This window comes from Cynara cardunculus, assembly GCF_001531365.2.
Source record: "Cynara cardunculus var. scolymus isolate 2C chromosome LG 2, CcrdV1, whole genome shotgun sequence".
Classification (NCBI taxonomy): Eukaryota; Viridiplantae; Streptophyta; class Magnoliopsida; order Asterales; family Asteraceae; genus Cynara; species Cynara cardunculus.
In genome coordinates, this window is record NC_037529.1 from 7,134,524 (window position 1) to 7,148,861 (window position 14,338).

At 33.4% G+C, this 14,338-nt stretch overlaps 2 protein-coding genes across 2 annotated transcripts; one reads left to right on the top strand and one right to left on the bottom strand.

Moving 5' to 3' along the window:
- Nucleotides 1–2,565: 2,565 nt before the first annotated feature.
- Nucleotides 2,566–8,928, top strand: LOC112507819 (protein INVOLVED IN DE NOVO 2-like). Its single transcript, XM_025112538.1, has 7 exons — nucleotides 2,566–2,792; nucleotides 3,571–4,502; nucleotides 4,623–4,783; nucleotides 5,887–5,955; nucleotides 6,058–6,342; nucleotides 7,820–8,029; nucleotides 8,561–8,928. The coding sequence occupies exons 2-7, from the start codon at nucleotides 3,605–3,607 to the stop codon at nucleotides 8,786–8,788; spliced, it is 1,851 nt and encodes a 616-aa protein (XP_024968306.1). The 5' UTR covers nucleotides 2,566–2,792; nucleotides 3,571–3,604; the 3' UTR covers nucleotides 8,789–8,928.
- A 2,435-nt stretch (nucleotides 8,929–11,363) lies between these two features.
- Nucleotides 11,364–12,612, bottom strand: LOC112505719 (expansin-A4-like). Its single transcript, XM_025109665.1, has 3 exons — nucleotides 12,468–12,612; nucleotides 12,069–12,387; nucleotides 11,364–11,854 (listed from the first exon to the last, which is right to left on the bottom strand). Exons 1-3 carry the CDS (start codon nucleotides 12,610–12,612, stop codon nucleotides 11,545–11,547), a joined length of 774 nt encoding a protein of 257 aa, XP_024965433.1. The 3' UTR covers nucleotides 11,364–11,544.
- Nucleotides 12,613–14,338: the final 1,726 nt, after the last annotated feature.

Below are 14,338 nucleotides of genomic sequence, written 5' to 3' on the forward strand. Positions count from 1 at the left end.
TGACTTCTAACTGATTGTTTAATTATTATCTTTATAAAAAATTATATCATTAAACCAAAAACACGAGAACTATTAAATAGTTAATTTGATACTAATATTGATTTATTTTTAAAAATTTTATGCTATCTTCAAATTTATATTTCATTCAAAAATAAAAATATTATTCGCTTTCTCAAAACCACATAAAATCATATTATATCAATAAAGACAGAATAAAAACTAAACATTAAAGTCGATATTTATCTCGCTGAATTGCGTGAGTACCATTCTAGTTTTTACTAATGTAGAATTTAAAAAAACAAGTAGTTGACATTATCCTTGCTTCAAGGAATGATGGTTTTGAGTTTAGGGATATTATCTCAAGGTATCGTATTTTGCTCCTTCAACAAGACTTTTTACCGTATATGGGATACAAGCTAATGAGATTGCTCATTCTTTGAGTTATCTTCTTATCCCATTGTTTATGTAATACCTTGGTCCTTTAAAGTGGGTTCAACTTGCAAGTTCGGTGGCCTTTGGGTATTTTGTTTGTTGTTGAGGGGTTAACTTCTGGAAAAGTGGAGTCGTGACTCAACACCTTTTATGATCAAATTTTCTTTCATAATAAGTGGTTGGTATCAATAGAAATCATACCCGGAGTTTGGTTTTAAATCCCACTTTGTCGATTTTAGTTTCTCTCATAAATCTTGATTTCCGCCATTCTTGGGTTTGAAATCATCCTCGATGTGATCATATCGAAAGTCTTATGGGAATCTTTGATGTCGATTAGGTTAATTTAGATTGATTTGAGATGTTAAATCCTTGAATTTTTTTATGGCTAGAAGTTGTTTTGTGTTCAAATTTTGTATCATGTTCAGATATTGGTTTAGTTCACAAGTGATTGCTGATATTATGGTCAAAAGTTGATTGGGAAAAAGGCGTGGCTCATTTGGTCGAAGTAGGGGAAGAAGATGAAATAGAGGGGGGTTAGTCGCGGGAAACACTATTTTGACGTTTTTAAGTTTCTACTTTGGGTCGTTTTGGGTCTTTCAGGATATCATTTAAGTGCCTTAGAACTTGTTAAGAGATAAGGTTGCATATTATATCTCTTAATTGTGATCCATGCATAATTGATTTAGATTCAAGTGTTCGATTTTGAATTTTTATATCCGGTTAAAGCTTATATCATCTTATATTGTATCAAGGCGAGCTTTTCTATAACCTCTTTAAATGGAAATGCATATGATACCAAATGATTGCTATCATGAAGCGATATATAACTTATGCAACCTTGTTTCTATTATGGGTGAGATTCTTAACTAAATCTCATGGTTTTTATGTCTATGGCTTCATTTTTTAGTACTCTATCAAACCGAGTAGTCTCATGTCTCATATCAGGTTTACATGGTTCGATTTTATGTTTTTTTAAGTTATGGAGTTTTATTTTTAAAAACAAAACTTTAAATGAGAAAATGGAATTCATTTCTTGATTAAAGTTGTGTTCTTTATGTCAAAATGTTGGTAAAAATATTACCAAGGGTTTGGTGCAAAAAGAATGAAGAAAAAATGTCAAGAAACGAGATATTTTTCGAACTCAAAAGGCATGAAAACGAGCAACCCTGGTTGCTGTTACGCCGGGTCAATTAACCGGGTCAGTAATGTAAAAATAAGGCCCAAAACCAACGTGTTGACCCGCTTTTTGAAAATAGGACAATTTTCTGCTTAGGCCAGGATTAGAATCAAAGCCTCTCCATAGTTAACCAACGCATTAACTAAAAGATGCACCAGAATCTTTAATATATATATTAAATATTAAAGTTCCAGAATTATAATTTTCTTTATAATAATTTTCTAAAACTTTCATCAAATTTTATTTTGATTTCATAAAATGCAAATTCTTATCTAATTTGGATTATTTATCTTGTTTAATTACCAAAATGACCTTATATATAAAAATTCGTTTTTTAACAATATTTTACGTATTTGCTTTCTAAAATTACTAAAATAACCCTATGTCATGGAGACTGGTATATAAGCTTTATTTTTATATTATTATCTTTACAAAATTAACAAAATGACCCTATATATGAAAATCGGTATTTTGATAATACTTTCCATATTTGTTTTATAAAATTACCGAAATGACTCAATGTCTTGAGAATTAATATTTAAGTTATATTTTGAATATAATTTTTATGAAATTACCAAAATAAACTTACAAATTGTAAATCAATATTTTAACGATATTTTACGTATTTGTTTTATAAATTACTGAAATGACAATATGTCTTGAAATTGGTATTTAAGTTTTTGTTTTGGATATAATCCTTATAAAATTATAAAAATAAAATATTAAAACTTTTAGTAGGTTAAAATTTAAAAAATATAGTCCAAAAAGGGCACATTGCGGGTGCACGTAGAAACGATGGGATTGGTATTTTAGTGTTCAGTCCATGAACGTAACGTACCGGAGTTCAAAAGAGTAAGGACGCCACGTCAGCATAAGCATGGGAAATGGTTTATGGGAACCGGGAAGAACGCAACGCGAGATTGCTCCTGGAGGTATATTCCGGCGGTTTTCTTTTGCATCGTTGTTGTATTACTCCTTCTCTTTCTCTCTAACTCAACCCTCAAATCCCTTTTACTTCTTTTAAATCCAGCCATCAACTCTAATCTCTGATCATCAAAATCCGCTTTGATTTTGATTTTCATCCATCATTTCCGCCATTATCACAACAAAACCCTAACCATTCTGTCCTAGGGTTTTGGTTTCTTGTTTCTAAGCTATACTTCAAGCTTCTGGAAACTCTCAGGTATACTAGTCTAATCGTCGTTTTTTGTGTTTGCGGTATTTTCTATATGTTATACCCCCTGTTGTCTATGGAAGGAACACAGTTTCTTAAAATTATACATTTGTTCCTAAGAGCTATTAGTTTTCTAAGTTGACGTTTTCCATGATTTGTAACGTAGATTAAAATGTGATCACTTCTGCTGTCATATTTGTAGTTAATTTGTATATTCGTTAAAGCCTAATTGCAGCAAAACAGTCTTCTCTTCGATGATGCTTATTTGGGGGATCAATTAATGTAGGCCACTTAGTTAATACGTTTAAATTTATCGTGTTATAAGAATCCTGCACTGTTTCATGTTTGAAGTCGTGCCGAGCTCTTTTTGGTCTTTGTTCTTATCATTCCCTCCAAATTCGGGGTAAGTTTTGTTAATTTCGTAGTTACTTTCCGCCAAAATATTTACTGAACAAGCTGTGTGTGCAAGTTAATGTTACTTAATGCCCTTATTTCTGCAGCTTTAGTTGTCATCCTTGTTGGTTCTTATCGTTCATTAGTTGTCTTCTATTGAAATTCATTGCTTTATAATCTCATTGGTTCATTTAGCAAATCCTAACTAATTTGGGGTTAAGTGGTTGTTGTTGTAGTTTATCTCTTGTTGATTATGTAACGCATTAGCTTTTTTTGTCATATAAATAGTGTTTTACTGGTGATCTTTTTGTAATATGAGTGAAGTGAGTTAAAATATCTGTTTATATCAAGGAGGATTCCTGTTACAACTTACATGTGATTTTATGTGGCTCAGTTGTTGTGTTCGATATATTGCAACGAAGGTGTAGATGAATCATCGAAGAGGAGACACAAGTAGCAGCCGTTTTGAATTTGAAAGATATAAAAGCAAATCCTACAAGGAGCTGAGAAATGGTGTGGTAAACATTAGGTGTTCAGATAACATTATTAGATGTCCTTATTGTCGTGGTAGCCGAGACTATACTTACAGGGACCTTCTTAGGCATGCATCTCGAATAGCGAGAGAGTCACGAAGTGCAGGGTTAGAAGAGAAGGCCAGACATATGGGATTGGAGGAGTACTTAGAGAGGGACCTTCGTGCTAAAACTAAGTATTCCGAACCACCTAGTGAAAATACCGTTTCATGGCACAAAACTAGTGACGAGCTAATTGTTTGGCCTTGGATGGCTGTGGTTGCCAATATTCCAGTTGAATGCAAGGATGGTAAGTATTCGGGTGAAAGTGGTAAAAAACTAAAAGATGAGTGGATGAAACAAGGGTACAACCCAATCAAAGTTCATCCTCTGTGGAGCTGGCAGGGTCATTCTGGACAAGCTGTGGTTGACTTTGGGAAAGAGTGGGATGGATTTAATCATGCATTGAAGTTTGTCAACGCATTTGAGATAGACAAACATGGGAGGAAAGATTGGTACAATAGGACAAGGCAGAAAGATGATAAGTTGTATGCATGGATCGCAGGGGAGGAAGATTATAACGCGAATGGTCTTGTTGGGGAACATCTTAGAAAGAACGGGGATTTGAAGACTGTTTCTGCTATCGAAAAAGAAGAAAGTATAAAAAATTCAAAACTTCTTTCGGGTTTGAGAACTCTGATAGAGGAAAAGAGCAAAGAAAGCGAAGAGATAAAGATTCAAATAAGCCGGACGGATTCCCATATGGCGAATGTTATGGAACTGAGAGAAGTGATGATCGAGAAATTCAATACGGGTATTAGTTTTTATGGTGTTTCATAAAGTTACAGTTATATGTTGAATCATTTGTCTGTTGTTCCTAAGTTGGTTAATTTTATGCTTGCGATAGCAACTTCCTGTTTTTGTTCTTGATTAGATGTCAAAATGATGCAAATGAAGGCAAATGAGCAGCTTACAAAGATTACCATTGAGCATGAACAGAGCAAACTGCAGCTGGAAGATCGTGAAAGGAAATTGAGAGCACGTGAAGCTAAAAATGAAAGTGAGAAAATGAAGCTTGACAATGAGAAGAAAATGGTACTAATTTATTGTATTACTTATGGTTTATTACTTAACCTCCTGGATTATATGATGGTCTTGCTTGCATATTTGCCAATATATCTTTTATTTAGGTGACATTTCTCTAAATTGGTTTTCTGATATTCTCCATGAATGTTGATGTAGTTGATGTCATGTGCTGTTGCTTTGGATAATCTTTAATAAATATGTTAATCGACCATTTATCCTCATTGTGGCTGGATAAAATTTACATCTGTATTGGTCTTTTGTCTTGTTGGACCTGATCATAATGCGTCCATGCAAATTATAAGCATTTTTTCCAATTAGTCTTCTCCACAATGAGTTCCACCTACCATGATTCACTTGATTTTGTTAACATCTAGAGAAAATTTATCCATAAATCTTTACAGCTTTACCATGCATTCTATAGCATTGAATATCACCTGCTACAATGAGGGCCACCTGTTCAGTCTCCCACTATTTAACAAGTGTATTTTGAGTGCATCATCATTCTATATTACACATCACAATGTCAAAGATTAATCACTTTTAAGGAATAAATCAACTGTGGTTTTCTTGACGTCCCATGGTGAGAAACTGAGATCTCAGTTTGGGTGGTTTGAGTTACAGGTTGCTTGCTCTGTAACAGCAATGAAGTCAAATGTTGTCTATCCATATCATGGTTTGACTCTATTTTCAGAGGATACATTGCCGAACTCCTGAAAATGTAAAATGTAAATTGTTTCTGCTTTTCAATAAAAGAATTTGTTTCTGGTGCTTTGCTTTGTTTCTAGGCCTTTTGTGGTTCATGGTGGGCAGCTGCCAATAGGTCTAATGCTCATTTATGATATAATAAACTTGGCTGGTGGTCTTCTGGGGAAGTGTTTCATTTCATGTGACATGTAATATTGGTTGAGGTCATGTTTTGCAACAATCAGGAGTAGATGAAATATTACTTGCTAAATGCTAATCATGGAAGTTAGCACCAGAAGTCGATAATTGTCCAGTAGTTTGTTTTGTGAAATATATATAACTTTCTTTGACAAAGTGAACTTGTGAATTTCTGCAGTTTGTGAATTTGTTTCTATTGCAAGTGGTGAAAGATTTTTTTCTTTTTGCAGAATGAATTGGCAATTTTGGAGCAGAAGAAGGCAGGCAAAAGAGTGTTGAAGTTGGCTGAGGATCAGAAGGTTTGTAACAAACTTTTCTCCTAAATCATGTGTGCTAGGAAAAGCATGTTTTCATTTCATGTTTCTGGGTTTTTATATATTTAAATTATCAATATGTAACAGAGAGAAAAAGAAAAACTCCACCACCGTATCATCGAGCTTCAGAAAAATCTTGATGATAAGCAACGATTGGAACTGGAGATCAACCAAATGAAGGGAGCTATAGAAGTGAGAAAACACATGACAGACGAGGATGTTGATGCGAAGAAGAAGTTGGAGTCGCTTAAAGAAGATCTCAAGGACAAAGAAGAGGAACTTGAGAGCTTGGAAGATCTTAATCAAGCCTTGATAATTAAAGAAAGATTGAGCAACGATGAATTGCAGGAAGCTCGTAAAGAGCTGATTTCTGTGAGTCTGTTTTCGTCCGGTCATTTTTATGTTATGCATCTATAATTATGTTTATGAATTTACTAATGCCTGCTAGAATGAAGTGATCTTAGGGGCTGTTTGGTAAAGGCTTAATGGGCTGTATAAGGTTATAGCTTATTCAGTAATCTATACAAAGTTGTTCGGAAGTGGCTTAATGGCTAAAAAAACAGCTTATTTGGTCAGCCCAAAAAATAGTCATATAGACGCAGCCGTTTATCAGGTCATTTATTTCCCTTTTACCCTTTTACTCCTCCCCGCCCCCCCTCCCCCTTTCATCTTCATACTCAATCCAGACAAGGATGATGGCATCACATAAAGCTCTATTTTAATACTCCCTCCATCAATCTGCACCTCTTGCTGTCTCCATCGATCAAAACTGGGTTTGGGCATCTATTGAAAACTGTTCCGTCTTTATTTTAGGATTGTTTTTCTTCTTGCTTCAGTTTTTTTCAAGAAATGGGGGGTTTCCCCTCTATTAAGAAGGTTTGCAGAGAAACAAACTATTGGGTGGGAGGATGATTGTAGTCAATCCAAAGATATGTACAGAATCTGCCTTCTTCCTTTTTTTCCTTCGCATTTTCATCCATTCACTGTCAAAAAAAAAAAAAAGGAAACAACGGTGGGGTTGGATATTTTTCATCCGTTCACCGTCAAAGAGAGAAAATCAAGCATTAGTTGGGTTGGATGTTTACTCACCATCAAAAGAGATGCAAATCAAGCAATGGTGGGGTTGGATATTTTTTTTTTTGATTTATATTCTAGGTTTCTCCCCCTTTGTTCTTTTTCCTGTAAATAGTTGCTCCTCCTCTCTGAAATCTTGTTCCTTGCTATTGGGTTCTTGCATTAACAAATGGTGGGATTGTTATTGGTTCTTGTTTCTTCTTTTGGTGATCCTTTGTTATCATTGAAGCCGTTCTTTTTTGTTGTTTATTGTATATGACAAATTGGAGGAACAAGCACCATTGTTGTCTAATATAATATAAAAGTGCACTGTTAAAAAAATAAGTAATGAGGGAAAATTTATCATTTACATCATTGAGAATTTATTTAGTGCAACAACCGAACAACAATTTAACATAATCCATGCAGACAATTAAATTCCTACAGACAGCTTCGTCTATACAGAACTTAATGAAAAAACAACTGAACAACCCCTTATAATAGTTGGGCTTTCCAATAAGTCTGACTTTGTTTATGCATCTTAGTAAAATGTAACACTTATTGTTTAGTATATCTGTCTACCTCAGATGGATGTAATTAGAGTGACACAGGTGTTAGTTATTGAAGATCCCATATATATTTTGTTATGGAAACAGATAAGCCTTATGTGTAACTAATTAGGAGTATGGGTTAACCACAAACCACTATATGTAATTCCTTCGACTTAAAAGTAATGGATTAGTTTTACCATCTTCCTCTTCCAAGAATACTTACCTCTTAATCATTGTTTCAACAGGGGTTGAAAGATAATACTGCTCGTGCTCACATTGGTGTGAAGAGAATGGGCGAGCTTGATGTAAAACCTTTCCTCATTGCTGCCAAGAAAAATCGTTCTGTTAAAGGAGGAGCAGATAATGCCATCAAGTTGGCATCTTTGTGGGAGGAACGGCTGAGGGATCCAAGCTGGCATCCCTTTAAGATCACCACAACTAATGGGAATAGCAAGGTACGTATTTTGCTGATCGTACATACCTTCTCCCTTGCACATGTGGGTACATTGATGCATAGCTGAATACACCCCCTTTTAACTGTGGTTCAACTTTCAATTCTGCATGATTCTTTTTCTGCTTTACTACTCCTATAACATAAAGATGAAACTGTTGGCATTCTCTCTGTGAAATGGAGTAATAAATTGCATATAGTGCTTTGGTTAATCATGTCATTTCTTCGACCAATTTTAATCAACTTATCTATAACATAAAGATGAAACTATTAACATTCTCTCTGTGAAATTGTTATTTTTGTCGTCCTAACTTGATCATTTATGTTAATTGATTAAAACTTCAACAAAAATGATGTGGTTGTGAGAGCTTAAGTTGTGGTTGATAAACCTTTTAGTTCGAGTAGGTATTGGAGAAGTAGGAAAATGTAGTGACCAATTTTATCCATTTTCTGGGATCACCTAAAGTAAACAATAGTTAATAGTCTTTCCGTCAGTTTCTTGCTATATATAGTTATGTGGAATGTGGTTCTCCAGGAGATCCTGAATGAAGAAGATGAACACGTTGCAAGCCTTAAGGAAGAATGTGATGAGGATGTTTGTAATGCTGTTGTGACTGCTCTGAAAGAGCTGAATGAATACAATCCAAGCGGCAGATATCCATTGGCAGAGCTTTGGAACAACAAGGAGAAAAGGAAAGCGACCTTAAAAGAGGGGGTCGAGTACATACTGAAGCAATGGAAGACCCGTAAAGGGAAACATTAGGGGTTGAAGACCGATCTTAGGTATTAATCTCACATATCCTTTTGCTGTTTGTTAATATATATGGAGACATTAGGTTATCAAGTTTAAGCTTTCATACTCTTTAGCAAAACAGATAAAAGACATTCCTAGTGTATTTTCATACCCTTTTTCATTGCAGAGTGCAAGAAAATACTTATTCATATCGATCGTGTCGTGATTTTAATCAAATTACCAGACATAAACATCGATTTTGTTCAATATTTGATATTAAAATGAACATTTTAAAACATAAATCTTTAAATTTGGTATTATTTATTTTCTATGATATATATATATATATATATATATATATTTATTTATATGTCATATCGTCCATCTTTTACACACACAAAGTTAATGAAAAAGAGGAAAAGTGGGAAAGGTTTGGCCATTTTTGGTTCTCTGGCAATTGAAGCAAAACAACCCCTTTTATTGCTCTCCCGTGTTTCCAACTTTTGTTTTCACACTTTTAATGTTTATTTATTTTCTTAAATTACTTATTTTATTTATAGTTTTCTTTCATCTTTAAATTCCTCAAAACTCGTCTTTTGGTCGGTTTTAAAATACGCTACAATCCAAAATTTGCATTTTCCATATAAAACCTTACTTTTTTAATTCTAGAATAAACTTAACATATAAATATATACTTTATAGATTAACATTACAATTCAAAGTATTTACGTAAATATCCAAACTTAAACGTATAAAGCTCTCATTTTAACGGTTATGTAATTTATGCCATAGAAAATGAAGGATTTGCCAGAGATAGAAATGAAGATGTAATGAGTTACTTTCAAAAAAAGATGAAAACTTTGTTTTTGTTTTATTTTACAATATGTTATTTAAATATGTGCGTTGTAAGTGGGATCTACTACTACTACTCAGTCTCCTACTGTCAACATTTTTTTTGAAAATTGCCAGTGAGAAATGAAGATGTATGTTTTATTTTTTAACATCTTTTTCACATACAATTCTTATTTTTAGTTAGATTTTGACACTTAATCTTTATGGAAGACTGAACTCTATCGATAAGGTGAATAAATTGTGATGATTTCCAACATCTTGCATGCTACTTCTAGTCCTTTTGGTGGTTGTGAAAAGCACTTGTACCAAGAGAATTGAATTCATTTGGAGCATGGAGCATAAGGCCAAATGGACATATCCCACCCTCTTATCAATGTACTATATTTTTAAGTTTTTTTCTATTGTAATTAAGGTCAATCATATGTGAATTAAACGATCGGTCTCTCTATATGACCTTTTAATTATTCATAAGAATTGCATGACCTAAAAGTACATCATTCCAAATTAACATTGAAAATAATATTTCTCATTTTATTATCAAGATCACAAATAATTTGTAACAACTCATTCACGGGGATAAAAAAAATATAAGTTTTAAGCTTCTTATAAGTCTCAAATTATGTGTAACTTTGACAATGATTTTAAGTTAGATTCAAAGTTATCGGATCACATTGTTGCTTATACTTTGAGAGGTTACAAAGTTTATTGAAAATGACATAATGGACAAGACGCACATACAACAATTTAATATTATTGAAAATGCATAATTTTACATGTCCTTTATCCATTAAAACCATTCACACCAACGACATCTCCAAGACTCCAACTCAACTACTAAAAACATAAAAAATAATGGGTCCTTTCAACAATAAAAAAAAAAAAAAAAAAAAAAACCCCAATTTCAACCACATACTAAAATAAAACAGTAAAAACAATTTTAATAATAAAATAATATATGTACTTATTATTATACTATTTTATTAGTGTAATAAACTATTAATCTATATATAATCAGAAAAGTTGAATGATATATTAATAAATAAATAATAATAATAATAATAATAATAATAATAATTAGATATTAAACAAGATAACTAAAAGTAGCATCACATATTGTATTATTGATCTTGGATGCCATTTACCTTTCTAAATTTTTCTCTCACCCAATGATTACATGATCTTAATTATAACCCCTATTATTTTTTTAAACATCACATTGTCCGACTTGTTTCGTCTTTATAATTACTTCAATAAAAAAAACATCTTAAAAAATATGAATATGATAAAGTCTTCTCAACAGTTTACGGCAACTTACCTGAACTCCAACTCATCTCAAGAGCCCGAAAATCAATTAGAAAAATTCTCGACAACCTTTTAAAACTCGAACTAGTAACCTATAAAAAGGAGTCCTAATAACCGTCTTAATACCACTTGAACTAACCCAAAGCCGTTCTTGCCATTTTGATTATCTTTAGTGGGTTGATGACCAATTTTACCCGGAAATAATTTATAATGTAGACCTTGATTTTCTAGAGATTTTACATTCACACCCCTGTTCTAAGAACCAAAACGCGGTAACTTTTTTTAACTGTTTTTTGTATCATATACTAAGGAGTTGTTTATTTACCTCTTAATAGTTCCATTAAAAAACAGCATCTGAATCATTAAGAGATGAATCTTGTTTGACAAAAAAAAAAAATCTATCTCTTAATGGTTCCAAAAAAATCTATCTCTTAATGGTTTGAAAGACGAATGAGATTAGAACAAATTGCATAGAATATTTATATATAAAAAATCATCCTACTTTGCAAATCGCAAAGTTTCACATTTTTACAAGAATGATAATTTGCTTGAGGTAAAATACCAAATGGGCGATGATTTCAAAAGTCAATCGCTCATGGGAACAAATTCTAGAAGACAACCGTGTCCGTCGTTTACACGCGGAAGTTTTTCCCCATGAAGGTTTGGCCGAACTGCCAATTGGCAGGGACAATGTTCCAGGAAGTGGAGGTGCGTCGATCACTGCCTCTGACCCTGAAGGAAAGCGATTGACCGGTGAGGACAGCGTTTGATTGCCAATTTTGACCCCAGTTACGACTCATGCTCAGCCAATTCGTCTTTGTCCCTTTTACCCATGCCTTCTGAATGTCACCCGCACCCGCAACATTGCTGATCAACACCAAATTGAAGTAACGGAAACCGTTAATTGTGAACCTGATCCCCCCTGCCTTCCTGCAAGGGACCCTGCGGTAACAAGCCAGAAAACACAAAGGTCAGTTTTGTCAACTCGGAATACTAGAGGGTGTTCTTTATGATGTATGGTATCTTTAAGGGGCATTTTAGTCAAATCAGGATAAAAATAAATAAATATATTCTCTATGTCAAACCGTTGCAGAATAAAGATCTCATTAAAGGCTAATCATAAAAACTGAAAAAAAGCGGGAGTGTAAGTGGATACCGGCGGTAAGAGACGGGGACGATTCCGGCACGATATTGGGCGATTTTGAGAAACATGGGCATGGCGAGGTCGAAGTGGGTACGAGGAGGGTTACACCAACCGCCATTGTCATTTGGTAAGGCGAAATTCGGGGGGCAGAAGTTGGTGGCGGTGATGAAGATGGAGGGGCTTCCGGCGTGGCACCACCCCGGGTCATTGGCGCACTTGATTTCATAGCAAGCGCCACAACTTAGGCCGTTATTAAACAACGCCGTGCTCAGCGCCGCCGTGTTCACTCCGTATCCTTGGCTGTATAAATTCCCATAACCACAAGCACCGCCTGTAAAAATAAAACCAAAATAAGCTCAATAATATGCACCGGAGGAATAAGTGACTACCACAAGGAATCCGGCAACATACCCATTGTACCGGAGGCATCACTGCCACCGTAGAACGTAGCATGAGCACCTTGCCAAGAGCCGCCGGCGTAGTTTCCGGGGATTCTGGCTTCGGCCACGGACAACACAGAGACGAGGAGGAAGACAATGCCGCCGACGGTTGCCATGGTTCAGTGTGATGTATGAATCTCTAGAGAGAGAGAGGGAGGCGGATGGAGGGAAAGGGCAGTGGGTGTAGGGTACTTATGGATGTCAGGAGGGTAATGATGTAATTTGATTTTTTTTAAGAGTAAATTACGTTTTTCGTCCCTGTGATTTGTTACAAATTGCGGATTTTGTCCTTGTGGTTTAGATATTATGGTTTTTATCCTCATAGTTTGTAAATCATTTTTATTTTCGTCTTTATAATTTTTTTATTTTTTCAGTTCTTATGGTTATACTTTTTTACTATTTTGGTCTTTAAACTTAAAAAAGTAAGAATTAGTTCAAAAGTGAAAATATCAATAAATTATAAATTATAAGGACAAAAATAATAATTTCTAAACCATAAAAAAATCATAATTTTTAACAAGGACTAAAAATATAATTTACTCAATTTTAAATGCAGACTGGTTTTGCGGGTATAAATTAGGTTTAAAGACTAGAAATGGATAAACAATAAGAGATTGCGTGGGGCCGTTTTAAAAGTTGCTTGTTCACATTGTTGGTTGTGACCCCTTGGATTTATTTTCATGTTAACATTTTATATATATAATATTTTCATGTTAACATTTATTAACATTTTTCTAACTTTTATGTTTTTACTTAACTTTCAGATGCGATATATACACGTGATTGAGTTTCAGTAAGAACGAGAGTTAAGATGAGAAATATAAAAATGAATTTTCACTATTGAATACATATTAAGATGAGATGCACTAGATCAATCTCAATATCAAACGTGATTCATGGTGGGGTTGAGATTAAAGTTGATCAAAGACCAAGATTCTTTCGTATACTTCTCACCTTAACTCTCATTCTCACATGATCCTTCACCTATATATATGTATGTTTATATATAAGAAGGATTACGTTAGAATATGAGTTTAGGTGAGAAACGTAAGAAGTGATATAGACTTTTTAATCAATTTTGATTTCACTCCAACTCCATAAATTACGCTTGATACAAGAATTGATCTAATGAATCTCATTAGTGTTAATCTTCAATTAAGATTGATACAAGAGTGGAAATCTCGTCTTATCGTTCTCACCATAACTTCTATTCTCACCATCAACCCTATATATATATATATATATATATATATATATGTATGTATGTATATATATGTATGTTTGTATGTATGTATGTATGTATGTATGTATATATATAAGGGTTAAGAACCCATAAAACTATGATAACCTTGAACATTAATACATCATGTGATATTTCATATGATTTTTTTTCATTTAAGACTGAAAATAAAAATATTGATCAACATATATTTGTATTCATAATGTGAATTTTTTAGCTTATTTGTTAAACAAAAGTTACTAGTAAACAAATTTCACTTTGTAAATCGAATACATACGATACAAACACATTATGAAACAAATATACGTACATTAATATATTGCAGGTTAGTCTTTGATTAAAAATCATATAAAACAATATATTGAGATAATGTTTAATACAATTATCACAAATACAAAGTTCTCAAATGTGTGTATATATATATATATATATATATATATATGTGTGTGTGTGTGTGTGTGTGTGTGTGTATGTATGCATATATGTATGTGTATGTATACACAAAACTTGTTTTTTTTAATGTGTATACGTATAATATTTCCATTTTATCTTCATTTATATATATCATGGCAAGTGCCTTAAATTATGCAAAAAAATGTACA

What these genes read in the sequence shown, in the direction of transcription:
- LOC112505719 (XM_025109665.1), bottom strand. Translation starts at nt 12,612, where the DNA reads ATGGCAACCGTCGGCGGCATTGTCTTCCTCCTCGTCTCTGTGTTGTCC. An exon ending in TGATGCCTCCGGTACAATGG is followed by an intron (nt 12,388 to 12,467) that starts GTATGTTGCCGG and finishes TTATTTTTACAG; the next exon opens with GCGGTGCTTGTGGTTATGGG. An exon ending in GTCCCCGTCTCTTACCGCCG is followed by an intron (nt 11,855 to 12,068) that starts GTATCCACTTAC and finishes TTGTTACCGCAG; the next exon opens with GGTCCCTTGCAGGAAGGCAG.
- LOC112507819 (XM_025112538.1), top strand. Translation starts at nt 3,605, where the DNA reads ATGAATCATCGAAGAGGAGACACAAGTAGCAGCCGTTTTGAATTTGAA. An exon ending in TTGACAATGAGAAGAAAATG is followed by an intron (nt 4,784 to 5,886) that starts GTACTAATTTAT and finishes TTCTTTTTGCAG; the next exon opens with AATGAATTGGCAATTTTGGA. An exon ending in CTCGTAAAGAGCTGATTTCT is followed by an intron (nt 6,343 to 7,819) that starts GTGAGTCTGTTT and finishes TTGTTTCAACAG; the next exon opens with GGGTTGAAAGATAATACTGC.